The 26058-nt window shown below is 45.5% G+C and overlaps 1 protein-coding gene across 1 annotated transcript in view; it reads right to left on the minus strand.

Annotated features, from left to right (window-relative positions):
- NUP210L (nucleoporin 210 like) overlaps nt 1-26058 on the minus strand; it is an 89365-nt gene that overhangs the window by 1630 nt on the left and 61677 nt on the right. Inside the window, exons 29-38 of the mRNA XM_039218962.1 lie at nt 23666-23824; nt 21377-21468; nt 18758-18932; nt 17515-17690; nt 16137-16354; nt 13931-14067; nt 9060-9186; nt 5876-6025; nt 4219-4469; nt 2792-2993 (exon numbers count right to left, since the gene is read on the minus strand). Coding sequence (XP_039074893.1) covers nt 2792-2993; nt 4219-4469; nt 5876-6025; nt 9060-9186; nt 13931-14067; nt 16137-16354; nt 17515-17690; nt 18758-18932; nt 21377-21468; nt 23666-23824 — 1687 coding nt within the window. The remainder of the gene's footprint in view (nt 1-2791; nt 2994-4218; nt 4470-5875; nt 6026-9059; nt 9187-13930; nt 14068-16136; nt 16355-17514; nt 17691-18757; nt 18933-21376; nt 21469-23665; nt 23825-26058) is intronic.

Consider the following 26058-nt stretch of genomic DNA (forward strand, 5'->3'; position numbering starts at 1 on the left):
CCGCTCCACCAAACTCCCTGAACTTGAGGTCTTCTCTACCTGGGTCTTACTTTGCATCCCGAGTACAGGCCCTCTCAACCGCTGGTCTTCCCTCCATGGGACTTTGTTTCAGAACTGTTTACAAGCTGCTTCTCTCTGAAGGATGGTTTGAGATTGCCTTAGTTTTAGATGCACTAAGAACAAGAATCTCGGGGCGCCTGGGTGGCTTAGTCGGTTGAGCGTCCGACTTTCGCTTGGGTCATGATCTCGCGGTTCGTGGGTTCGAGCTCTGTGCTGACTGCCAGCTCGGAGCTTGGAGCCTATTTCAGAGTCTGTGTCTCCCTCTCTCTCTGACCCTCCCCTGCTCACGCTGTCTCTCTCTTTCTCTCTCTCTCCTAGAAATAAAAAAATAAAAAAACAAAAACAAGAATCTCTAGGGGCGCCTAGGTGGCTTAGTCGGTTAAGCGTCCGACTTTCGCTTAGGTCATGATCTCGCGGTTCGCGGGTTCGAGCCCCGCGTCGGGCTCTGTGCTGACTGCCAGCTCAGAGCCTGGAGCCTGTTTCAGTCTGACTCCCTCTCTCTCTGACCCTCCCCTGCTCATGCTGTCTCTCTCTCTCTCTCCTAGAAATAAATTAAAAAAAAAAAAAGAACAAGAATCTCTACTAATCCTTCATTTGGTCCCGCTGTCCAAAGCTTTTGGCTTTCCAATGTTTGCAGGGTGTGAGTCCAGATAAAACTGATGGGCCATTATCAGCCTTTCTAGTACCCCTTTGTTCTGGCTACACTAATTACTCTCCTTCCAATCAGGTTCTGTCTTAAATCTGATTTCTGCAGTAGGGACCACGCCTGGCCTATGCCTCTGGGCACGCAAATGCTGTGTGAATGAGCTGAAGGCTGGGTTGGATCTTTGACCACTCCTACCCGACTTGGTTGTATTGTGCCCACTGATCCCTCTGGTCTCTGAGAAGTGCAGGGGTTCTTAACCATTTATTGTGCTGTGCACAACTTGGGCCGTCTGGTGAAGCCTGTGAATCCTATCACAATATTTTTAAGCGCAAGAAAAAAATACATAGGAATTAAGGAAACCAATTATGGGGCGCCTGGGTGGCTCAGTCAGTTGAGCATCTGACTTCAGCTCCGGTCGTGATCTCTGAGTTAGAGCCCTGCGTCGGGCTCTACTGACAGCTCACACCCACCCTGGAGCATGCTTCAGATTCATTCTCTCACGCGCGTGCTCCCTCTTGCTCTCTCTCAAAATAAAAAACAACTATAAGTTAACCAAGGTGGAAAATTGTGACATAGCTACTTTAAACACTTAACAAAATGTTAAAAGGTCGTTTGTAAAATAATCATGCTTTAGCAACAAGAAAGATCTAATAGCTATAATTTTATATAAATTTGAAGTGAACTTTGAAATTAAAAAAAATTTTTAACATTTATTTTTGAAAGACGGAGACAGAGCACAAGCAGGGAAGGGGCAGAGAGAGAGGGAGACCCAGGATCTGAAACAGGCTCCAGGCTCTGAGCTGTCAGCACAGAGCCCAATGTGGGGCTCGAAACCACAGACAGAATATCATGACCTGAGCCGAAGTTGCATGCTTAACTGAGCCACCCAGGCGCCCGAACTTTGAAATCTAATAATTGGAACACAAAAATAACTGAATTCTGTTGGTGACAAAGTCACACTGGTGTTACTGTGGTCTTTTGCCTGTATTCATAAAGTCGGTGGAAATACTTTCAATTAGAAGTTAATTGAAAATGTAGATGCAATATTTCCCCCCTTTGAAGGTCATGGGCACCTTGAATTCCATCCGTGGACCTTGGCAGAAACCCATTAACTCTAGATTTTAAAACAAGAAAGAACAGGTTAGAGTTGAACATGGTTTCTAGTGCTGGGACCTTGAACATCTCCATTTCCTCAATTTATTATTATTTTTAAATGTTTATTTTCCATGAGAGACCGAGCATGAGTGGGGGAGGAGCAGAAAGGGGGAAACACACTCTGAAGCAGCTCCAGGTTCCAAGCTTTCCGCACAGAACCCAACATGGGGCTTGAACCCAGGAGCCGTGAGATCATGACCTGAGCCAAAGTTGGATGCTTAACTGACTGAGCCCCCCCAGGCGCCCCTCCATTTCCTCAACTCTTAAAGGGAAAAACATTCACCTCAGAGTTAAGAGAGAACAAAATGCATGTAAAATGCACTTAGGACGCGGCCAGTACATCTCAGGTGCCTGCACAAACAGACCTTCCTCTCACTGGACGTGAACTAGGGTTCAATCCAACTCATGCCCAGTAGTTCAAAGGACAGTTTCTCTGGAGGGATGAGCAAGTAGAGTGACCGTATGAGAAGGATGATTCTTTGGCTTTCCTAACACTTCCGTGACTACATGTGTCCCCATCCCAGCTAAACCTGGCATAGTTTCCAAACTGGGTAATGGCCAGAATCCGGATTTTGGAAAGCTAAGACTTAGTTCTAGGTTTATCACCCTTTGTCTCTTGCTTGATGCAAAAAGATCTGGCAGACACTTTTGAAGAGACATTTATCAAGAGGTTTAAAGTAGTACGTTTAACGAAGCTGAGAAGCTCATGTTCCACTGACATAACTACTCTTAAATACGAAAGTCCCATAGACCATCTCAGTGAGGAGGAAGCTGCGTGAAGGTTGTACTTTGTGTAGACTTGGAAAAGAGGTCCGTGCCCCAGCTAATTTGAGGAGTCTTGCTCAAGCGGCCACATGTTTCTCATGAACTGAACTGAGCAACACTTTGGTGGTCCCCCCTCTGGAGTGTACGCGGCCCCCCAGCGCTCACCTGCACCAGACTTCTCCTTCAGAGCTCTCACCAGCACAGCCTCACTTTGACTGGTGAGCACACAGGAGATGTTGATGAAAACGGGGGACATCTGCTGGAGGGAGGTGAAGTTGACCACGTGCACGGGGTAGACCGCCAGGCCGGGTGTGAGGGGAGAGTGCCTGACGCCAGAGACCACTAGAACTGGAGAGCTGGGGAAGACCTTGGAGAAAAGATAAAATGGCACCTATCTGACAGAAGAAAAATCAGTCTGTATTGATCTTAAATAGCAATCTGGCAATAAGTCATCTGCTTCTTGATTTAGGTGTGTTAAAAGTAGATGAGGGAAGGGGCGCCTGGGGGGCTCAGTCGGTTAAGCGTCTGGCTTCAGCTCAGATCGTGATCTCACCGCTCATGGGTTTGAGCCCTGCGTCAGGCTCTGTGCTGACAGCTCAGAGCCTGGAGCTGCTTCGGATTCTGTGTCTCCCTCTCTCTCTGACCCTCCCCCACTCGCACTCTGTCTCTCTCTTTCAAAAATGACTTTTTTTTTTTTTTTAAAGTTTCTCTTTTAATGTTTTATTTCTTTCTAGGAGAGAGAGAGAGAGAGAGAGACAGTGTGAGCAGGGGAGGGTCAGAGAGAGAGGGAGTCACAGACTGAAACAGGCTCCAGGCTCCGAGCTGGCAGTCAGCACAGAGCCCGACGCGGGGCTCGAACCCACGAACCGCGAGATCATGACCTAAGCGAAAGTCAGACACTTAACCGACTAAGCCACCCAGGTGCCCCAAAAAATGACTTTTTAAAAAAAATGTCTTATTTATTTCTGAGAGAGACAGTGTGAGCAGGGGAGGGTCAGAGAGAGAGAGAGAGACACAGAATCTGAAACAGGCTCCAGGCTCTGAGCTGTCAGCACAGAGCCTGACACGGGGCTCAAACCCACGAACTGTGAGATCATGACCTGAGCCGAAGTTGGACGCCCAACCAACAGCCACTCAGGCACCCCCAAAATGAATAAATGTTAAAAAAATAATTATAAAAAAATAAAGTAGATGAGGGAAGAAAATGATCTGTGAGAATAAAATAGGCTTCAAAAAAATTTTAAACTAGAATCCTAAAGACGGTTTTAAGAGGCCCGGGTCCTCTCTTCCAGATTGACCGCTTGGGACCTAAATTTTGCACTCGGAGTCCCCTGGCCTTGTGAAGGGGACAGGTTTTCTTCATTGTTTTAAGAACTCCCTGTGTTGAGGAGGGCACTTGTGGGAATGAGAACTGGGTGTTAGGTGGAAACTAATTTGACAATAAACTATTTGTAAAAAAAATAAAAAAGAAGTCCCTGTGTTGAATTTTATCAAGTCATTCAATGACTGTTCCTTCGCCGTTGGACTAGGAATGGAGACTCCTTTTTCCACACCCTGACTTCAGTCATGTTTTGGTTCAGTCCTTCACGTACCTCTAGCTTCTCCAGAACTCTGTCCACCCCCAGCACTCTTATCTCCCCGACGTCTTGTCTGTGGCTAAGAACCAATTCTGACTGGTTGATGTAAAAGGCTGGGACGAAAGGAATGAGGATCCTTTGCATTCCGTTCTTGCTGCGTTCACTGACCAGCGTGGCCCACCCGTAGACTGAGGTGTCAGCCACGCTGAGGGCCTGGAGCAGCTCTTCTGACTGGGCTCGAACCTTGATTAGGCAGACATAAACCCCTGAAGAAAAGATGAAAAACCGAGCAGGAAGGTTCAGAGGTTCCATTGAGCCGACTGACTTAGAAGAGGAAGAAACAAAAGGAAGCAAATTGAGAAGAAAATGTGAACTCAACTTTGTCCACTATTAGCAGACTACTGGCCACTAGTGAGGTGGACATGAAAGAAAAAGCCGTTCCGAGCAGCCTCAGCAGAACTTGTTGCTTAAATCAACATGTCAGGGAGAGTAAACAGCGCGTGCAAGCGGGGTGAGGGGTAGAGGGTAGAGAATGAAATAATAACCAGGAGTAGCTGAGGTCAGGAAAGGGTTTGTGAAAGACGCTTGGAGCGTGGCTTAGGGACGTCTCTGCCAGACCACATCTCGGTGGCCTGATTTCTGGCAATAGAACCGTGGTTCTAGTTACCAGGCTCAAACTCCGTCGTCTTTTGACAGACACCCTTTCCTTCATTCCCACACGCAGCCGCCCTCCGCACCTTCCTGTGCGCCCTCTGACACGTCTGACACCCGCCCCTCCGCCGCATCTGCCTGTGACTCGGGCCAAGCCCTCCCCGGGTCATGCTGGGGTGACTGCAGGCGCCCCTCACGGGCCCCTCGCCCCCCGCGCCTCCGCCTCCATGCTGCGGCCTGCCGAGCTGCGGGCTCCCTCATGCCTGGGGTGTCCTGGCCTCTTCATATCTAGCGCCGCCGCATCCCCTTCCACAGCCCTTCCTCTGTAAAATCGCACCCCAACCCCCCTGTGAGGAGTCAGCTGCTCCCCCCTGCTCGGAAAACCCTAGGCAAGGCCGGGGGCTTCAGTGTCACCAACTGGCGCCCCCCCCCCCCCCCCCCCCCCCGCCTCGCCTCGGCAGCAGGCCCGCTTCCCTCCGTGATGGGCCGCTCCGCGCGGCACTAGTGACGCCACAAGCCCTGTCCGGCGGCCCGAGGCCCAGCCGGCGCCTGCCCTGCACCGGGCGGCCTGCTCAGTGCCCACCATGCGCTGCGCCCGCCCGCCGCTGCCTGGAGCGCTGTCCTGTTCCAGCCTGCGTTTGACACAGATCCTCATTTGGGATCAGCTGGTTTCCACGGAGCCATTTCAAAGTCATGGCTCTTCTACTTCCTGCTAGCTCCTGCTCCTCTGCTTGGAATATCCTTCAGTTCAACAATAAACATTCAGACACTGCTACTTGCTGGGGATAAAAAGCCCAGAGGTGACAGGGACCAGCGAAGAAGAAAACACACGACAAAAGAAAAGCACGGGGTGTTACAGGGATGTGCGGGGCATTACTGGACGGCCTGACCGGAAATGCCGCCTGACACAGGTTCCCTAGCTCTACCCCAGGCGACACTGTCCGGCACAAATGCAATCCAGTAAGGAAGCGACGACCGAACAAGGACGGAAGCAAGAGCGCCAGATTCGGGGCGGCCGCACCTCTCGCCACGCTGAAGCCCGCGCGCACGTGGAAGACCTGGCTTGCAGGGATGTCCAGCAAAGTGTTGCTGAACTGCACGTGGCACAGCACGAGCGTCTCGGGAAGAAGCACTGTGGTGATGGCCAAGGCCTGACTTGAGGTACAGGATCCTAACGAGCAGAAAAGAGGTAAATAACTGTCATAAGAATTTGTAAAAGAAGAGACATATAGAAGCAGTAGCTTGATTTAAAAACGCAGGAGGGGCGCCTGGGAGGCTCAGCTGGTTGGGTGACCGACTTCAGCTCAGGTCATGACCTCGCGGTTCGTGAGTTCGAGCCCCACAGGGGGCTCTAGGCTGTCAGCACAGAGCCTGCTTTAAATCCTCTGTCCACCTCTCTCTGCCCCTCCCCCGCTCTCACGTGCTCTTTTTCTCAAAAATAAACATTAAAAAATTGTTTTCAAAACAGGGCAACTGGGTGGCTCAGTTAAGCATCCAACTTTGTCTCACGTTCACAAGTTCGAGTCTCACATCAGGCTCTATGCTGACAATTCGGAGTCTGGAGCCTGCTTCGGATTCTGTGTCTCCCTCTCTGTGTCCCTCCCCTGCTCGTGCTCATGCTCTTTCTCTCTCTCTCAAAAATAAACATGAAAAAAAAATTTTTTTTAACATTTATTTATCATTGAGAGACAGAGAAAAACAGAGCATGATCATGGGAGGGGCAGAGAGAGGGGGAGACAGAATCTGCTCTGAGCTGTCAGCACAGAGCCCAACACAGGGTTCAAACTCACAAACAGATCATGACCTGAGCTGAAGTTGGACGCTCAACCGATTGAGCCACCTAGGTGCCTCAAAAAAATTGTACAAAAAAAATTTTTTTAATGTTTTATTTATGAGATATTATGTTTTATGAGAAATAATTTTTGGAAATTTATGAGAAATAATGTTTTATTTATTTATGAGAGAGAGAGCGCACGCGCCCATGAGCAGAGGAGGGGCAGAGAGAGAGGGAGACACAGAATCTGAAACAGGCTCCAGGCTCTGAGCTGTCAGCACAGAGCCCGACACGGGGCTCGAACCCACGAACTGTGAGATCATGACCTGAGCTGAAGTTGGACACTCAATCAACTGAGCCACCCAGGAGCCCCCCGAAAAAAAATTTTTTTTAAAGGAATGGGTGTCTGGCTGGCTCAGTCAGGAGTGTGTGACTCTTAATCTCAGGGTCATCAGTTTGAGACCAATTCTGGGTTGTAGAGATTACTTAAATAAACAAAACAAAACAAAAAACAGGGGCGCCCGGTGCTCCAGTATTACTCATCTTTAAAATAATGACAACTGGGACACCTGGGTGGCTCAGTCGGTTAAGTGTCTGAGTCTTGATTTTGGCTCAAGTCATGACCTCATGGTTTGTGAGATCGAGCTCTAAATCCTGCTCAGTGCTGACAATGTGAAGCCTGCTTGGGATTCTCTCTCTCTCCCTCTCTCTCTCTGCCCCTCCCCCCGTTCACATATATGCACTCTTGCTCTCAAAACAAACTTTAAAAAAATGATAATTACTATAGAACATTGTTAAATTAGATAAAAATACATAAAAATTGCTGGGGCGCCTGGGTGGCTCAGTTGGTTAAGCGGCCGACTTCGGCCCAGGTCATGATCTCACAGTTCGTGGGTTCAAGCCCTGCGCCAGGCTCCGTGCTGACAGCTGACAGCTCAGAGCCTGGAGCTGCTTCAGAGTCTGTGTCTCCCTCCCTCTCTGATCCTCCTCTGCTCATGCTGTCTCTCTCTCTTCCCTCACAAATAAATAAAAACATGTAAAAAAATTTTTTTAAATTGCTAACATTGCACCTGGAATCTATTAGGAGTTTCTTGTATTTTACTTTTCTTTCCTCCACCCCTCCCCTGTTTAAAATTTTTTAAACTTTTTATTATTATTGCTTTTTAAAGTTGGTTTATTTATTTTGAGAGAGAGAGTGCAGGAGGCGCAGAGAGAGAAGAAGAGAGAATCCCAAGCAGGCTCTGCACTGTCAGTGTGGAGCCCAATGGGGGGCTCAAACTAACAAATGACAAGATCATGACATGAGCTGAAATCAAGAATCAGAAGCTAAAACAGGCACCCCTATTATCATGTTTTAAAAGTAATCTCTATCTACATCCAATGAGGGCATGAATTTACAACCCCGAGATCAAAAGCTGCATGCTCTACTGACTGAGCCAGCCAGGTGCCCCCTACCCCGCACCCTTTTTTTGACAGAAAACTGTAGCCCAGTACAGAACAAAATAACAAATGCACAAAGTAAAATCGCTGAGCCAGTAACAGTTCGGATGTCGCCTAGTCCAACAATTCTTTTTTTTTTTTTAATGTTTTATTTATTTTTGAGAGAGAGACAGCGTGTAAGCAGGGGAGGGTCAGAGGAAGAGGGAGTCACAGAATCCGAGACAGGCTCCAGGCTCTGAGCTAGCTGTCAGGACAGAACCCTACATGGGGCTTGAACTCATGAACCAAGCGATCGTGACCTGAGCTGAAGTTGGACGCTTAACCAACTGAGCTACCCAGGTGCCCCTAGCCCAACGATTCTTAAATCTAGGAAGGCTTGGGGCGCCTGGGTGGCTTAGTCGGTTAAGCATCCGACTTTCGCTTAGGTCATGATCTCACAGTTTGTGGGTTCGAGCCCCACGTCGGGCTCTGTGCTGACTGCCAGCTCAGAGCCTGGAGCCTGTTTCAGTCTGTGACTCCCTCTCTCTCTGACCCTCCCCTGCTCACGCTGTCTCTCTCTCTCTCTCCTAGAAATAAATAAAAATATTAAAAAAAAAAAATTCTAGGAAGGCTTGAAAATAACTGTGTCCTAGGTCTTATCCCAAACTTATTAAATCTCTGGATGGAGCCTAAGACTGTATTTTTTAAAAATGTCCTTGAGTAACCTTAAAAATCAGCCATGCTTGGAAATCCCTGGTTTAGGCCACCTCCTGTTCTCAGGCATGATTATAACTGATTATAACCACAAGGACAACAGTGACTGGGTTGTGCCTATTTCAAACCCTGAAGAGCCAGTCATTGTTTGAGGTCACAGGTGTCAGTGATTTATTTGTTGAGGTGGAGTCAATTTTCAAATAGAAGGAAATCTGCGTTAATTGTCAAAGGGGTAAATGACTTGAAGGAAGATGGGAAAAGTGGGAACCATCCCCAGGCCTATAAAGAGACTCCTGACCTTTAAGATTTGCACCATTCCTGCCAGTGGTGATGAAGAGCTTAAACAAAGCCGAACTGGGGTTATTGGTGAGGTGGATCCTGAGGTCATAGCTGAGCGTCAGTCTTGATGATGCATTGACCACCACCTGTCGGCAAACCAAAGGGAAACCCGCATCTAAGTTCTTGGAAAATCTTGTTTCCTCCCTCTCCACTCTTCATAACTGTTCAACCGAAAGCATCCGGTTCACACAAGTGCAGACGGCCCTTCTACTTCATCACATATTCCAGAACAACTTCTGTTCACCTTTGAGAAGAAAATAACATTTTTTCCCTAAAAGGTCTTTATTGATTATTCCATTTGGTATCTTACCTCTGTGTGACTTCCTATTAAAATTCCTTTATACTTAAAACTTAAATCTTTAAAAAATTGGGGCAACTGGCTGGCTCAGTCCCTGAAGTACATGACTCTTGATTGGGGAGTTGTGAGTTCAAGCTCACAGCCTTGAGCTTTAAGTTCAAGTTTAAAACTTCAAGTTTTAAAATCTTAAAAATAAATAGAGAATAAAATGCCTTTGAAGACAAGTTCAACTTTGTTCAAAGTTTTCTCTCTTGCATATAATCTCAACCTTTTCTGAAACTTCAAAGTACTTTGTTTCTCTCAATATATGTTTAATGTTCTATATTATACTTGTAGGTATTTTTATTTTTTGTTAAAAATCATTCCTATTAGAATCTAAGTTCTTCAACTGAGAACCTAGTTTAACTTTGTATATCCTTGTACTGTACTTTGTATTTAAGACAAGTGCTTAATGATTACACTATGACCCTCTCCCCCCAAATCTTCAACTTAAATGTATATTATTTTGTCATTATATGTCATTATTTATGACATTGTCATTATATTAAATGTATATTTTAACACAATGTCCTTAGTACCACCATAGTTTCTTGTTTTTTTCCCCAAATGTTCAAGGACCTTGAAAGCAAGGTAGTTACATGAAATGGTCATTTAGGAAGTTTTGTCTTTTTTGTCTCTGTGTTCCAGAGCCTAGTGCAGGGCTGACACAGAAGAGGCCTCAACAAGTGTCTGCTGCTTAGTGAATAATTACACGAGGATTTTACAAAGTACACAAACCAGGGTAGCAAGATCTTTTGACTTCTCTGTAGCCTCTGACAGCACAGACTGGTCCCTCCCTTGCCTTTCATGACCCTTTCTGCTTTCCAAACACCGGGCTGCTTCTCCATCTCCTTCTCACGGTCTCTTGTCCTGCTGCCTGCGTCCCAGCCCTCCTGTCTGCCCATGACACAGTTCTCTTTAGATGTTTTCTGATTCTCTCTCTCTACCTTTACACACTTTTGCTGAAGTTGTCCTGATTTATCATTGGTCTTCAAACATCATATATCTTTGCCTTTGCATATCTGTGCCTGTAATCTAAAACGCCTTCTCTTGGGCACCTGGGTGGTTCAGTTGGTTGAGTGTCTGACTCTTGATTTTGGCTCTGGTCATGATCCCAGACTTGTGGGATCAAGCCCTAACTCAGGCTCCACACTGGGCAGGGTGTGGAGGGGGCTTGGGATTCTCTCTCTCCCTCTGCCTCTCTCCCTAGCTCATGCTCCCTCTCTCTAAAATTTAAAAAAAAAAAAAAAAAAGAGTAAAATGCCTTCTCTTCAAAACATAAAAAATAAAATTACAATTTTTTAAAAATTAAAATATAAATAAAATGCCTACTCTTTGATCTGCCAGATTCCTAATCTTCAAGACTCAGTTTATTTTTATTTATTTTATTTTTGTGTGTACCATGACTCAGATCTCAAGACTCAGTTTAAATGTCACTTCTAGAAAATTTAGCCTTAACATCTAAGCAGAATTAGTGACTTTCTTCTGTATTCTAAGAGCATATCTTTTTTTTTTAAGTTAATTTTTTAAAAAAATGTTTATTGAGAGAGAGCAAGTGAGCGAGCGAGAAGGGGGGAGGTGCAGAGTAAGGGAGAGACAGAATTGAAGCAGGCTCCACACTGTCAGTGCAGAACCAGAAGCGAGGCTTGAACTCATGAACTCTTGAGATCATGACCTGATCCCAAGTCAAGAGTCAGATGCTTGACTGACTGAAGCACCCAGGTGCCCCTAAGATTGATTTAAAAAAATTATTATTTTTATTTTTTTTAAAAACATTTATTTTTGAGAGAGAGTGACAGAGCACAAGTGGGGAAGAGTGACAGAGAGAGAGGGAGATGCAGAATCCGAAGCAGGTTCCAGGCTCCGAGCCATCAGCACAGAGTGCGATGCGGGGCTCCAACACACAAACTGAACAGTGAGATCATGACCTGAGCCAAAGTCGGACACTTAACCTACTGAGCCACCCAGGCTCATCCCCCCCAAAAAATTTTTTTTGAAAGCTGTACACTAAGAGTGTACCTTGAACACCCTCCCTCCTGGAAATGTGAGAACCACTTTTCGAAAATTTGCATTAACCCCCATTGCTTTCTGAAAGACATCAGTACTTGGTTCCCCTAAGGAAAGAAATCTGAAGAGGATTTTTGCTTTTACAAAAAAGGCAAGAAGTACAAACAGCCTCCAGCATTTGATCTGCAGCGAGCCAAGTTCATTCGGAGGCAGCTGGCAGGAGAGCTCCGCCCCGGAACCACACTCCGAGCTCTGCGTTTAGCCCTGTAGCTTTCAACTGTCTGAGCGTCTGTGCTTTATCTCAATGTGTTTGTGTATCCATCACCAAGATGTGTGCTATGGAATCAGAAAAGCCTGAGAGAGGGGTCCGAGGGGGCTCAGTTGACTGACTGACTGACTTCGGCTCAGGTCATGATCTCGCGGTCCATGAGTTTGAGTTCCGCACTGGGCTGTGTGCTGACAGCTCGGAGCCTAGAGCCTGCTTCGGATCCTGTGTCTCCCTCTCTCTCTGCCCCTCCCATGCCTATGCTGTGTCTCTCTCTCTCAAAAATAAATAAATGTTAAAAAAACTAAGAAAGAAAAAGAAAAACCTAAGAGAATTGATTTTTTTTTTTTTTGGGGGTCTGGGAATGCTCATTTTTTTCTATAGAAATAAATAGTAATTGCTTCTTTCTTTGCTTTATGCCATTTCTGGCTTACAAAATGTTTCCATTGAGGGCGTCTGGGTGGCTCAGTCCATTGAGTCCATTGAACCAACTCTTGGTTTCCACACAGGTCATGATCTCCTAATTCGTGAGATGGAGCCTTGCGTGGGGTTCCAACACGGATGGCATGGAGCCTGCCTGGGATTCAGTCTCTCCCCTCTCTCTCTTTGCCCCTCCCCTGCTCATATTCTCTCAAAATAAATAAATAAATAATATGCCAAAAAATTCCCACAAGATGTTTCAGAGAACAGTGTACTCTCAGACAGTGGGGGAAACCTGTACTTTCTTCACTTGGCTTCCAGGACACCAATATCTTGAGTTTTTCTCCCACTTCCCTAGTTGTTTTTTGTGTCTCTCTTGTTGGCTGCTCTTCCTTTCTCAGAGTCCTCAATACTGGAGTGTTCCCAGAGCACCGGTACCCTCCCTTTATTTACATTCTCTCTCTCGGCAATCATGGCAATCACGTGGATCTGTCCCCTCTGGGCCAGTGACTCTCGGTCTTTCCGTCCAGCTGTCTCACATCCATCTGACATCGAGTAGACTGACACTCCGCTTTACATGCCCCAGACTAACTCCTCTTCTCACCAAAACCGTTTCACCTGCATTTCAGTGGGTGGCAATTCTGTCCTTTTATTCATTCAAAAACCTGAAGTCATTTTTTCTCTTAAACCTGAAGTCATTCTTGATTCTCTCACATTCATTTTATATAATCTGTCAGGAAATTCTACTGGTTCTACCCGATCAGAATCTGATCAACTTTTCACCACCTACTGGTACCAGCCTGGTGCCCCATCCACCATCATATCTCACCTGGACCAACGCAAGAAGAGCTTCCCAGCTTTGACCCTTGCCCCTGTGGTCAAGCACCGACCAGTGACAGTGATATTTTAATTTTTTTGTGTTCTTTTATTATTAAGTTATTTTGTTATTTATTTTGAGAAATAGAATGTGAGCAGGGGAGGGGCAGAGAGAGAGAATCCACACTGACTGTGCCGAGGCCGATGCGGAGCTCAAACTCACGAACTGTGAGATCACCACTTGAGCCAAAATCAAGACTTGGAAGTTTAGGGGCACCTGGGTCGCTCAGTCGGTTAAGCGTCCAACCTCGGCTCAGGTCATGATCTCACGGTTCGTGGGTTCGGGCCCCACGTTGGGCTCTGTGCTTACAGCTCAGAGCCTGGAGCCTGTTTGGGATTCTGTGTCTTCCTCTCTCTCTGACCCTCCCCTGCTCACACTGTCTCTCTCTCTCTCTCAGAAATAAATTAAAAAAACAAAACAAAACCCGGAAATTTAATTCACTGAGCCACCCAGGTACCCTCACTGTGATATTTATATTTTAAAGTATAAAATCACACTAGTCATTTTCCTGTTAAGAATCCTTTTATTTTTTTTTTCCTGGTTAAGAATCCAAATCACTATTTAGCTTTGTGTTCCAATAAAGTTTTCTAGCTAGCTTCATATTTGACATGTGAGTATATATCTTTTCCCAGGATGTGTTTACTTGTTTCCTTCCATCATTCCTTCCATCCATCCACCCTTCCTTTCCTCCTCCCTCCCTCCCTTTCTTCTCTCTCTCTTTCTTTTTTAAGATTTTATTTATTTTTTTTAAGTAATCTCTACACCCAACATGGGGCTCAAACTCACAGCCTCAAGATCAAGAATCACATGCTCTACCAACTGAGCCTGCCAGGCATTCCCTCCCCACCCCCCACCCCCCTGAACGTGTTTTCTATATGCATATCCCCAAATATGGAAATTGTCATCCTGGCCTTGATGGGTTACCTCTCGATATGTTTTCACCACTCCTGGGATGTCATGAAATATGGTTGCTGTTCCCGGACTCCTGGCCACGCCCACCCCAGTGTCAGTGTCTGTCTGCAGGACGTTGTTAGCAGAAATCATCCATGTGCCAGGTTCACCTAGGAAAAAATAAGAGAAAGCACAAGGCTGCAAACTCTGATAGAAGTTGGTGGTCATTCTAACCGTATTAAGATTCCCAATCAGTAGACCATTCAAGCACACAGATCTCTCTTCCTAGGAGAACATCTACCTTTGAAGAGAAACTTGATTTTCCTAATGTCAGGCTCCCCTTCGTGCGCCATCATACCCACAAAATAAAACAAGAACTACTGGCCTTCAGAATCACAGAAGAAGCTACTTAGTTGGAGACCATAACTGTTTTCCTTAGGAAAAAGAAAAACTATACACACAGGGGTAATTCTCTGTCAGCTACTAATGGACAGAAACCAGCAGAAGACTGCAAGACTGGCAGGAGAGAAGTTTTGTTGCTTTGGCTTAAGTGTCAAGGCGGCAGAGGAACGCGACCTTGAGTTTGTGTTAGATCATGGATCCTGGCATTTGGTCATCCAAAGCAGTATAGATTCAGGATTCTCAAATAATTCCAGAATAGAAGATAGAGGGACAATTATGACAAAACCTAGTGAAGGGGTGAAGTGAAAATGTTGTTTCACTGACAAGAGATGAACAATCATCTCTTAGTGATTGTAACTCTGTCAACCGTAAAGCAGGATTAGCTCACTGGCCCTGGATTCTGTGTTGGTAGTGGTTGCCTGCAAGTCAGTTGTTACGGGACTGGGGGGCCTCACCTGGGCTGAGTGGCCGCTCCCTGCATCAGGCCCTAAATATACAGAGTCTGGCCCCACATTACCTCACTGTACTCATACACAGGAATCCACAGTTCCCGGAAGAGTTTACAAAGCTCCCGATACCATCCCTGCCAGTCCAACTTGGATGGATGATTTTGAAGTACACACTCAGGCAGGGTACCCCACTTTGCAATATGCTTTTTGCAAACCCAGAGAATTAATACTCATTTCCTGACCAAAGACTGATCTTCCTGAACTCAACAGTACTTCTGAGGACAGAAACCATTTGCTGATCAACAGTATAGTTCAGCCCAGTACAGAGCCAAACCTTATTACAGTGATGATATATTTAAGCCTATATTTGAGGTCTTCAAATGTCCCTCACAAAGCTGTGTATTCACAGTCAGTTCTAGGAACTAAAGCCTTATTGCCCTTTCCTTCCTTTCCTTCCATCCTTTACTGCTCTTCAGTTTATCAACTACCTCCCTTCAGAGGCCAGGAATGGAGGAGAAGTCCAGGTAACTGTAATGTCTACACAATAATACAGCAAGCTATGTGCTCAGGAGGTGCATGATCAATATTCCTGGCTGATTCCAAACGGCTGGCTTCTGAGAGAATTGGGCAATAAGCAGAACTATCAGTTAACATGTACAAATTTTTCTTTCTCAGAAAGGCCCTCAGATTTTTTTTTTTAAATGTTTATTTATTTCTAGGAGACAGAGAGAGAGACAGCGTGAGCAGGGGAGGGTCAGAGAGAGAGGGAGTCACAGACTGAAGCAGGCTCCAGGCTCTGAGCTGGCAGTCAGCACAGAGCCTGACGCGGGGCTCGAACCCACGAACCGTGAGATCATGACCTAAGCGAAAGTCGGACGCTTAACCAACTAAGCCACCCAGGCACCCCGGCCCTCAGATATTTTAAGATTTTTATTTCTTTAAAAAAAAAAAAAAAAGATTTTTATTTCTTTAAGTAATCTCTACACCCATTGTGGGGCTCGAAACTATAACCCCAAGATCAAGAGCCATATGCTATACCGACTGAGCCAGCCAGGCGCCCTTAGGTCTTCAGATTGAAAATCATTTTGAGGGGCGCCTGGGTGGCTCAGTCGGTTAAGCCTTCGACTTCGGCTCAGGTCATGATCTCATGGTTCGTGGGTTCGAGCCCCGCGTCGGGCTCTGTGCTGACAGCTCGGAGCCTGGAGCCTGCTTCAGATTCTGTGTCTCTCTCTCTCTCTGCCCCTCCCCTACTCGCCGCTCTCTCTCTCTCAAAAATAAATAAACATAAAAAAAATAAAAGAAAGAAAATCATTTTGAAAAAATTATCTAAGGGATGAGTGCTTTCTCATCCGGTCAGCTGTGCAATTAGAAAGGGAAGGTGTCCTCACCATCATGGTTGAGGAGGTAAGTCCTGAAACAGATGACGTCTCCAACAAAGGTGAGCTGGGTATCTGGCTCGATGGCGTGCTCCACAGCAACAGGGACATAATCTGCCACACCTGGGTGCCTCCGGTCCCAGATTCCCACAAGTGTCACCCCCGTGTTCACGGCCTGAGCCACATAAGTGTAGTTCCTATTCCCTGGCCCAATCAGCAGCAGGTCATCTCTGAAAGGAGACAAGAAAGGTAGAAATCTCTGAAAGATCATTGTTGGGACACTGCTCTGGTGGCAGAGCTGACCACAGCATCTCCTCTTCAACAGCTCAAAGGTTCAGAAGGAATTCTTTTTTTTAAAGTTTTTTTATTTATCTAAGTGATCTCGACACCCTACGTGGGGCTTGAACTCACAACCCTGAGATCAAGAGTCACATGTTCCACTGAGTGAGCCAGCCAGGTGCACTGAGAAAGAATTTGATGGTGGAGGGCAAGCAAGGGGTAGCCAGGGATCAGGTCTATTAACTTCATATATAGAGTAGCTAGTAAGCCCTTTTTTTTTTAAATATTTTTATTTATTTCTAGGAGAGAGAGATACAGCGTGAGCAGGGGAGGGTCAGAGAGAGAGGGAGACACAGACTCTGAAATAAGTAAGCCCTTTTTTTTTCATTGAGAATTTGTTTTCAAGCACAGCTTTTTTTTTTTTTTTAATTTTTAACTTTTTTTTTTTTTAATTTATTTCTGAGAGAGAGACAGCATGAGCAGGGGAGGGTCAGAGAGAGAGGGAGACACAAAATCTGAAACAAGCTCTAGGCTCTGAGCTGTCAGCACAGAGAGCAACGCGGAGCTTGACTCCACGAACCGTGAGATCATGACCTGAGCTGAAGTTGCCCGCCCAACCGACTGAGCCACCCAGGTGTTCCTGGCTTTTTTTTTTTTTTTAAGTTTACTTATTTTGAGAGAGAATGCACACAAGTGGGGAAGGGGCAGGGAGAGGGGAGAAAGGATCCCAAGCAGGCTCCTTAGCACAGACCTCGACGTGGGGTGGGGCTTGATCCTCCAAACGATAAGATCATGACCTGAGCCGAAATCAAGAGTCAGATGCCCACCTGAGCCAGCCAGGCGCCTCTCTCGTGCAGATTTTTGATAATACTACTCCAGCTAGCTCCCTATGGGGGCTTTGTGTGAACTAGGGATTGAAAGATTCAAGACACTCTGAAATTCTTCTTCATTAAACAACCAACATTCTAGTGTTTTCCATCCTAATGAAAAAACTAAAGCTCAGAATCTGAGTAGAGAGCATGAGAGGGATTTACTGGAGCTACACTGTATAACCCTGGCCCACCCGCACGATTTCCACCACAGCACGCACACCACTCTTTGGACCCCACACCTGTTCAGAGCCAGATGAAGCTGGGTGTTGTGTGTGTGGAATTTCTCTCCGATGCTACTATAAAACTGGACGACGAAGGTGAGAGACATGCCCACGGGAAAGGCTGGCAGGGTCCTCCCGTGGGCCGTGTACAGCTTGGGTTGGCTGCTCACCCGCAGGTATGTCACCGGTGCCACCTGTGGGGGAAGGATCATTGGAGAGGAGCAGTGATGGATTCTGAAGTCAACAGTCCACAATAAACAGTGTGCTGCTTTCACAGGAAGCAGCTCCTGATCTGAGAGGACTTAAATCAGAGTGGTACGAATTGGGACGGTACAGGAAATGGCTCCATGACTATTAAGCTGCAGGAGTACGGAGAGATGCTGGGGCTTCCTGAGGAAAAGACTGCATGCACTTCATCTGTTTCGTACGGAGGGCTCCATACTTATTGCTACACAACTGGTCATTCCTCAGGGGTACAGCAGCCTGTGTTTCATACCATGCAAGATGAGGTGTGAAGCAGCAACAGAGTCCAGCTTTGCACCCCCGCTCCATCCCTCAAAGTTACCCGTGCTAATTCTCAGATTTACCATCAGCTTAGTGCAGACAGCGATGCTGACCTCACGGGGTTTCGGTGCTCATGAGAAGACAGAATATACGAGAGAACCAACACAGCGGCTGGAATATGGGAGATGTTTGACGCTTAAAGTATTTTTTTGTGTGTTAGACTAAATTTTTATTTTTTTATTTTTTTTTTTAAATGTTTTATTTATTTCTAGGAGAGAGAGAGAGAGACAGCGTGAGCAGGGGAGGGTCAGAGAGAGAGGGAGACACAGACTCCGAAACAGGCTCCAGGCTCTGAGCTGGCAGTCAGCACAGAGCCCGACGCGGGGCTCGAACCCACGAACCGCGAGATCATGACCTAAGTGAAAGTCGGACACTTAACCGACTAAGCCACCCAGGCGCCCCTAGACTAAATTTTTAAATTCAAATAACAAAGCCTAATTTTGATAGCAATAGCTCTACCCTTGTGGCACATCCTTTTGCCAAAGCTGCTCAGAAGGGTATCAGTTTGAGGCTAATCCCTTTTATGACAAAGCCTCCTAAAGACTACTTTAACTTGATGGCTTATACCCATGTCAAGAGTGTCTTATTGAACAGCTTGTTCTGACTTCCAGAGAAGTTTCTAGTTCTCAAACCAGGAAACCTGCCTCTTCGGGCCACGGAATTACTTTTATTTTTTTGAGTAAGTCCCTGAACTCACCTGAACTCCAGTTATGGTTGTTTGGTTGACTCCGAAAGGTTCTATAGAAGTGACTTCCAACACAGCAGTGCCTGCAATGGAGCCGGCTCTCAGGAGCCCTTCGCCGTCCTCCTCGACGACAGATGGGGTAGGGAAACACCTGAGGACACGGGAACTCACAAAAGCGGCTCCTTCCCTAGGGGACAAATGGAACAAGTGGCATCTCTTGGGGGCTCTGACCGGAAAGGCGTAGGGATTGCCAGGATCCCCATTAGAGGCTGCAATCTGAGGGAAATGCTTGCATGTCTCCATGTTGTGTGCTTGTTTATTCCTTAAGAAAAAGTCTGCCTTTGGATTATGCCCAGGTCTTCATTCATTCATTCTTATCTTTTTTAGGTTTTTATTATTTATTAAAATTTTTTTTTTAGAAAAATTCACATCCAAGTGAGTTAGCATGTAGTGTAATAATGATTTCGGGAGTAGACTCCAATGATTCAGCCCCACATACAACGCCCAGTGCTCCTCCCAGTGAGGGGCTCCGTAATGTCTCTTGCCCATTTAGTCCATCCCCCCACCCAACCTCCCCACCAACCCTCAGTTTGTTTTCTATATTTAAAAGTCTCTTATGTTTTGCCCCCTTTCCTGTTTTTATATTATTTTTGCTTCCCTTCATGTTCATCTGTTTTGTATCTTGAATTCCACATAAGAATGAAGTCATATATTTATCTTTCTCTAATTTTACTTAGCACAATACACTCTAGTTCCATCCACATTGTTGCAAATGGCAAGATTTCATTCTTTTTGATTGCCTAGTAATACTCCATGTATGTATGTATATGTGTGTGTGCGTGTGCCACATCTTCTTTATCCATTCATCCATCGATGGACATTTGGGCTCTTTCCAAACTTTGGCTATTATCAATAGTGCTGCTATAAACATTGGGGTTCATGTGCCCCTTTGAAACAGCATACCTGTATCCTTTGGATACATCCCTAGTAGTGAAATTGCTGGGTCATAGGATAGTTCTATTTTTAATTTTTTAAAATGTTCTTTCTTTCTTTTCTTTTCTTTTCTTTTCTTTTCTTTTCTTTTCTTTTCTTTTCTTTTTTCTTTCTTTCTTTCTTTCTTTCTTTCTTTCTTTCTTTCTTTCTTTTCTTTCTTTTCTTTTCTTTCTTTCTTTTTTCTTTCTTTCTTTCTTTCTTTCTTTCTTTCTTTCTTTCTTTCTTTCTTTCTTTCTTTCTTTTCTTTCTTTTCTTTTCTTTCTTATTTTTAAAATTTATTTCTGAGAGAGAGGGAGAGGGAGAGACAGTGTAAGAAGGGGAGGGTCAGAGAGAGAGGGAGACACAGAATCTGAAACAGGCTCCAGGCTCTGAGCTGTCAGCACAGAGCACAACGTGAGGCTTGAACCCATGAACACTGAGATCATGACCCGAGCCTAAGTCAGACGCTTAACCACCAGCAATGCAAAAGGGTTCTTCTTTCTCCTCATCCTAGCCAACATCTGTCATTGCCTGAGTTATTAATTTTGCCCATTCTGGCTGGCATGAGGTAGTATCTCATTGTGGTTTTGACTTGTATTTCCCTGATGATGAGTGATGTTGAGCATTTTTTCATGTGTCTGTTAGCCATCTGGATGTCTTCTTTGGAAAAGTGTCTATTCATATCTTTTGCCCATTTCTTTACTGGATTCTTTGTTTTTTTTGGGTGTTGACTTTGATAAGTTCTTTGAAGAATTTGGATACTAACCCTTCACCTGATATGTCATTTTCAAATATCTTCTCCCATTTCATCAGTTGCCTTTTAGTTTTGCTGATTGTTTCCTTTGCTGTGAAGAAACTTTTTATCTTGATGAGGTCCCAAAAGTTTTTACTTTTATTTCCCTTGCCTCCAGGGACATGTTGAGTAAGAAGTTGCTGCAACCGAGGTCAGAGAGGTTTTGCCTGTTTTCTCCTCTAGGATTTTGATGGCTTCCTGTCTTACACATTTAGGTCTGCCCATGTCTTTAAAAATAAAATCCCATCACATATTTATCATTAAAAAATTATTCAGCTAAAAGGACTGAAAACGGGTATTCAAACAAATAGTTGTATGTGAATGTTCATAGCAGCACTATTTACAACAGCCAAATGTGAAAACAACCCAAATGTTAAATAAAAAATGAATGGATAAACTAAAGATGTTATATCCATACCATGGAGTATTGCTTAGTCATAAAATAGAATGAAATGCCGATACATGCTATAAAGGAAATGAGCCTAGAAACCATGCTGACTGAAAGGAGCTGACACAAAAGGCCGCACACTGCCTGATTCCACGTGAGTGAGATCCACGTCCATGCAGTGGTTGTCAGAGGCTGAGAGGAGGGGAAGACAGAGAAAGACCGTGACAGTCAATCCTTTGGTGATGATGAAAATATTTTGGAACTAGAGGCGATGGCTACACAATACTGTGATACACTAAATGTCACCAAATTGTCCATCTTAAAATGGTTAATTTTGTGTTACATGAATTTCACTACAACTAAAAAAAATTATTTGTGGGTTAGAAAAATCACCTAGAAGGCAACAGTGTTTTCCATGTTCAATGTTTTCCTGAGGGTGAGGTTAGCAAGCTGGCCTGCCCTTCTCCATTCTCCTCACCTGTTGGTGTGTAGTCTGAGCTGGGAATTCATGGGCATCAGAATTCGCTCAGGCTGGCACTCTGGAAAGAACAGTTGGAGTTTTTCGAACACCTATAATGAGAAAATGAGCTCTTCCTCATTTCTGGAGAAGACCGATAGTGACTTTGCTCACATACTGACAACTACAAATCCACGTCTGCCTCATCAGCTCAGGCCAAGGGTCCATGACACTCCTTTCCCACTGAGCCAGACACTTCAAACACACCTCGGTAGGGGCATCTGGGTGGCTCAGTCAGTTAAACGTCTGACTTTGGCTCAGGTCATGATCTCATGGTTCGTTGGTTCGAGCCCCACGTCGGGCTCTGTGCTGACTGCCAGCTCAGAGCCTGGAGCTTGCTTCAGATTCTGTGTCTTCCTCTCTCTCTGACCCTCCCCTGCTCACGCTGTCTCTCTCTCTCTCAGAAATAAATTAAAAAAAAAAAAATTAAAAAATTAAAAACAAAAAACAAAACAAAACAAAAACCACACCTCGGTATTCGAGAGCACAAATCTAATACTAGTCCTGCTTCTGACGATATTTACATGGACCACATCCTCTGTATCACTTAGATACTAAGCATAAAATAATTCTGAAATTTCTAATTTTAGCTCTGGTAACCTGGAAAGGGATTTGAGAACAAAAAACCTATAACAAATCAGCAAAGGACACTATTCAGGTTCTCTACTTGCTAATAAAGTGCTCTTTCCTCTGCCCCTCATTGAACCAGAGAAACAAAGCCAAAATAAAGGAATAAAGTAGAAATAGAAAAAGAAAAAGAAAAAGAAAAAGAAAAAAAAAAAAAAGAAAGAAAAAATTAGGCCCAAATTCAGAGGTAGAGAAACTTATTTGCTCCCCACAAATGCCAATTTTTCTTTTGAACTCTAACACCAACAGGGCCAGTTAGCTTTCAGCCTGAGAACACCTGTAGAAACCAACCATCTGTGCCCTTCTACCTTTCCGGAAGTTAGGCTTACATCTCCTTCTAAAGCTGTGAATGCATCTAAGTGCATGGTGTCCTAACAGCCGTGTCAGGCAGAGCACTTCAGAAATGAATCCCTTTAGGGGCGCCTGGGTGGCTTAGTCGGTTAAGCGTCCGACTTTCGCTTAGGTCATGATCTCGCGGTTCGTGGGTTCGAGCCCCGCGTCGGGCTCTGTGCTGACTGCCAGCTCAGAGCCTGGAGCCTGTTTCGGAGTCTGTGACTCCCTCTCTCTCTGACCCTCCCCTGCTCACGCTGTCTCTCTCTCTCTCTCTCCTAGAAATAAATAAAAATATTAAAAAAAAAAAAAGAAATGAATCCCTTTAGTTATTATGGCTTCATATCCTATGTTCATTGTGTGGGGAGTTGAGGGGAGTGCATGTTCTATACTTTCCTTTTCTTTCTTTCTTTTTAATTTACATCCAAGTTAGTTTATTTATTTATTTATTTCCTTTTATCTACACTTTCCTTTTATTTCTTTCTTTAAATTTACATCCGAGTTAGTTTCTTTCTTTCTTTCCTTTTATTTCTTTATTTTTTTTATCGTTCTTTTTAATTAATTATTTATTTCTAGGAGAGAGAGAGAGAGACAGCGTGAGCAGGGGAGGGTCAGAGAGAGAGGGAGTCACAGACTCTGAAATAGGCTCCAGGCTCTGAGCTGGCAGTCAGCACAGAGCCCGACGCGGGGCTCGAACCCACGAACCGCGAGATCATGACCTAAGCGAAAGTCGGAAGCTTAACTGACTAAGCCACCCAGGCGCCCCTTCTTTCTCTATTTTTAATTTACATCCAAGTTAGTTAGCATATAGTACAATGATGATTCAGGAGCAAATTCTCGTGATTCATTCCATGTTGCAAATTTTTTTCATATTTTATTATTTATTTTTGAGAGAGAGAGACAGACTGTGAGTGGGTGAGGGACAGAGAGGGAGGATTCATCCCTTATGTTTAACACCCAGTGCTCATCCCAACAAGTGTCCTCCTTAATCCCCCTGTCCATTTAGCCCATCCCCCCATCCACTGCCCCTCCAGCAACCCTCAGTTTGTCCTCTGTATGTAAGAGTCTCTTATATTTTGTCCCCCTCCCTGAATGCTCTATGCTTTCTAACAGCAATACTTATATAGATGCAATTAGCAAGAATGACAAAGATCTAGAAACTATAAGCCTGTTCTGGGGCTCCCTCTAGCAATTTCTCTACCTCTATCCAGACCAGGCTCCTCATGGATGATAAGAGAGTACAACTTTCTTCTCCTTGACATGTAAAAATAATCTTTATGTTTGGGAACGTACCAGTATCTGAACTTCATCAGACAGTTCCAACAAACCGCCTTCAAGCTGCCCAGAGGAGCTGCTCCTACACCGGACAGTGACTCTGATGCTGGTCCGACCAGCTGCTTTTGTGTGGACAGCCATTGCAAAGTTATTCTCTACTGGGAGCTGTAGGAAAACCTAGAAAACAGAAATGGATTAAGAAATATTCATTAATTGAGGCGCCGGGGGGGCTCAGTTGGTTGAGCGTCCAATTTCTCCTCAGGTCATGGTCTTGTGGTTCATGGGTTTGAGCCCCACGCAGGCTCTGTGCTGACAGCTCAGAGCCTGGAGCCTGCTTTGGATTCTGTCTCCCTCTCTCTCTGCCCCTCCCCTGCTTGTGTGTTCTGTCTGTCTCTCTCTCTCTCAAATATAAACATTTAGAAATTAAAAAAGAAGAGGGGCGCCTGGGTGGCTTAGTCGGTTAAGCGTCCGACTTTCGCTTAGGTCACGATCTCGCGGTTCGCGGGTTCGAGCCCCGCGTCGGGCTCTGTGCTGACTGCCAGCTCGGAGCCTGGAGCCTATTTCGGAGTCTGTGTCTCCCTCTCTCTCTGACCCTCCCCTGCTCATGCTGTCTCTCTCTCTCCTAGAAATAAATAAAAATATATTAAAAAAAAAAAGAAGAAGAAATATTCATTATCACTGTGCCCGTCCCTCTGTGCTGTAACAATAAGGAAAACAGGCGGTAGGTACATCTATAGGAAAGAACTAGAGTACCAACGATCATTTTCAGAGTTATTTCTTTTCAAATTCCCAGCAACACAGTCACCCCTAAAGTGAACTCTGTGTTGCACTCAATACTTCCGGCAAGCCTCTGTGAGGGTCTCATGTTATCCTGAAAGTCAGTCCACTGACAGAGGAACGGACATGAAGGAAGGGATTCCTAAATGGGTTCAGATAGTAGGACCTGGACTGGGAGAAGTGAGGCAATCTACCCGTGGGGTTCAGAGTGGGGGCAAGGAAGCAAGAGGGTGAGAAAGGAGAGCTCGGGCTTCAGGACCCACATTCAGGACTCACATTCACACACCACCTCCCCACCGCCTCACTCGCCATTCTGGCCCAGACTGAACAAGGCCATCGGGAAGGCGGGGCCGACACGAAGTGGACACCTGCCTACCTTTCAGGCAGTTGCTTCATTTCCTCTCTCTCCTGCCTTTTCGCTGTCTAGAGCCCTCAAGACCTTTCTTCTAGCTCTCCTGATTCACACAGAGTCCCAAGTTCCAAAATCACCTTTCCCTCCTCCCCTACATAAAAATTCCCTTTTCTTTTATGTGGATTTCAGTCAGTTGTCTGGAAGGAAGTCTTACACTAAAGCAAGTGGTTTATAATTGATAACTGTTTGATCTAAGTGACTCTCTGCACGGTGACACCACAGTGCAGGGCACCCCCCACATGCGGTGCACTGGAGACTTTTCTCTTGCCATTTCACCCCCTGGTTCTTCTGTGCAGGGTCTGAGGAAGGAGAAGAAACTCTGCGTGGCTCTCAACCATTTATTCTCCTGGAGGAAAGAGTGGTGCTTCATTTATATTTTATTTTTTAAAATTTCTTTTTAAGGTTTTTATTTATTGTGAGGGAGAGCGAGCAGGGGAGGGGCAGAGAGGGAGAAGGAGAGAGAATCCCAAGCAGGCTCCATGTCATCAGTGCCGAGCCCAATGTGGGGCTCGAACCCACAAACTGTTGAGCTCACGACCTGGGCTGAGATGGAGAGTCAGACACTTAACCCACTGAGCCACCAGGCGCCCGCGAGTGGGGCTACAGGCAAAGCTGGAGGAAGGGAGAAGCAGGACCGATGGCGAGGCCCAGGCCGGCCCGTTTTCACGCCGCCCCTATCCGCTAGTCAGGAAGAGCCGGATCCCTGTGCACAACTCTGCCCAACTGAGCCCAGTTCCCTCTCTCCGCATTCCAAGTACAGTCAGGCTCAGGGAAGTCCATGACAGACGAAGTTTCCCTAGATGTCAGATCCAGGGTATTTTTAGAAGAATTGCAAATAGATTTTGTAGCTGTTTTTCAGATTTGACTTTTCCTTTTAGCTGGCCCCAGAAATGCCTTATGAATTACAGCTCCTGTAACCCATCTGCTCCCTCCCAAGGTCCACCTCTGATTCTTTGTTTTTGTGGGTACTGAGTCATGACCTACTGGGTAACTCGGCCATGGGTTCTTCCTTCCAAGGACCTGGGCGGCTGCCACGGTGCCCAGACCACCTTGGGTGGGTTCTCTCAAACCGACAATCAGGCGACAATGTTGTAACCGAGGTAAAGTTAGTCAGCAGCATTCACCTTTTTCTTTTTCTTTCTCAGGTTTCTGAATAAGGCTTAATTCTATGTGCACTGAGACATCAAACTTATTTTCTTTTTTAAAGTTTATTTATTTTGAG

Source organism: Hyaena hyaena, unplaced genomic scaffold (assembly GCF_003009895.1).
Source record: "Hyaena hyaena isolate Hyena2069 unplaced genomic scaffold, ASM300989v1 scaffold_783, whole genome shotgun sequence".
NCBI classification, from domain to species: Eukaryota; Metazoa; Chordata; class Mammalia; order Carnivora; family Hyaenidae; genus Hyaena; species Hyaena hyaena.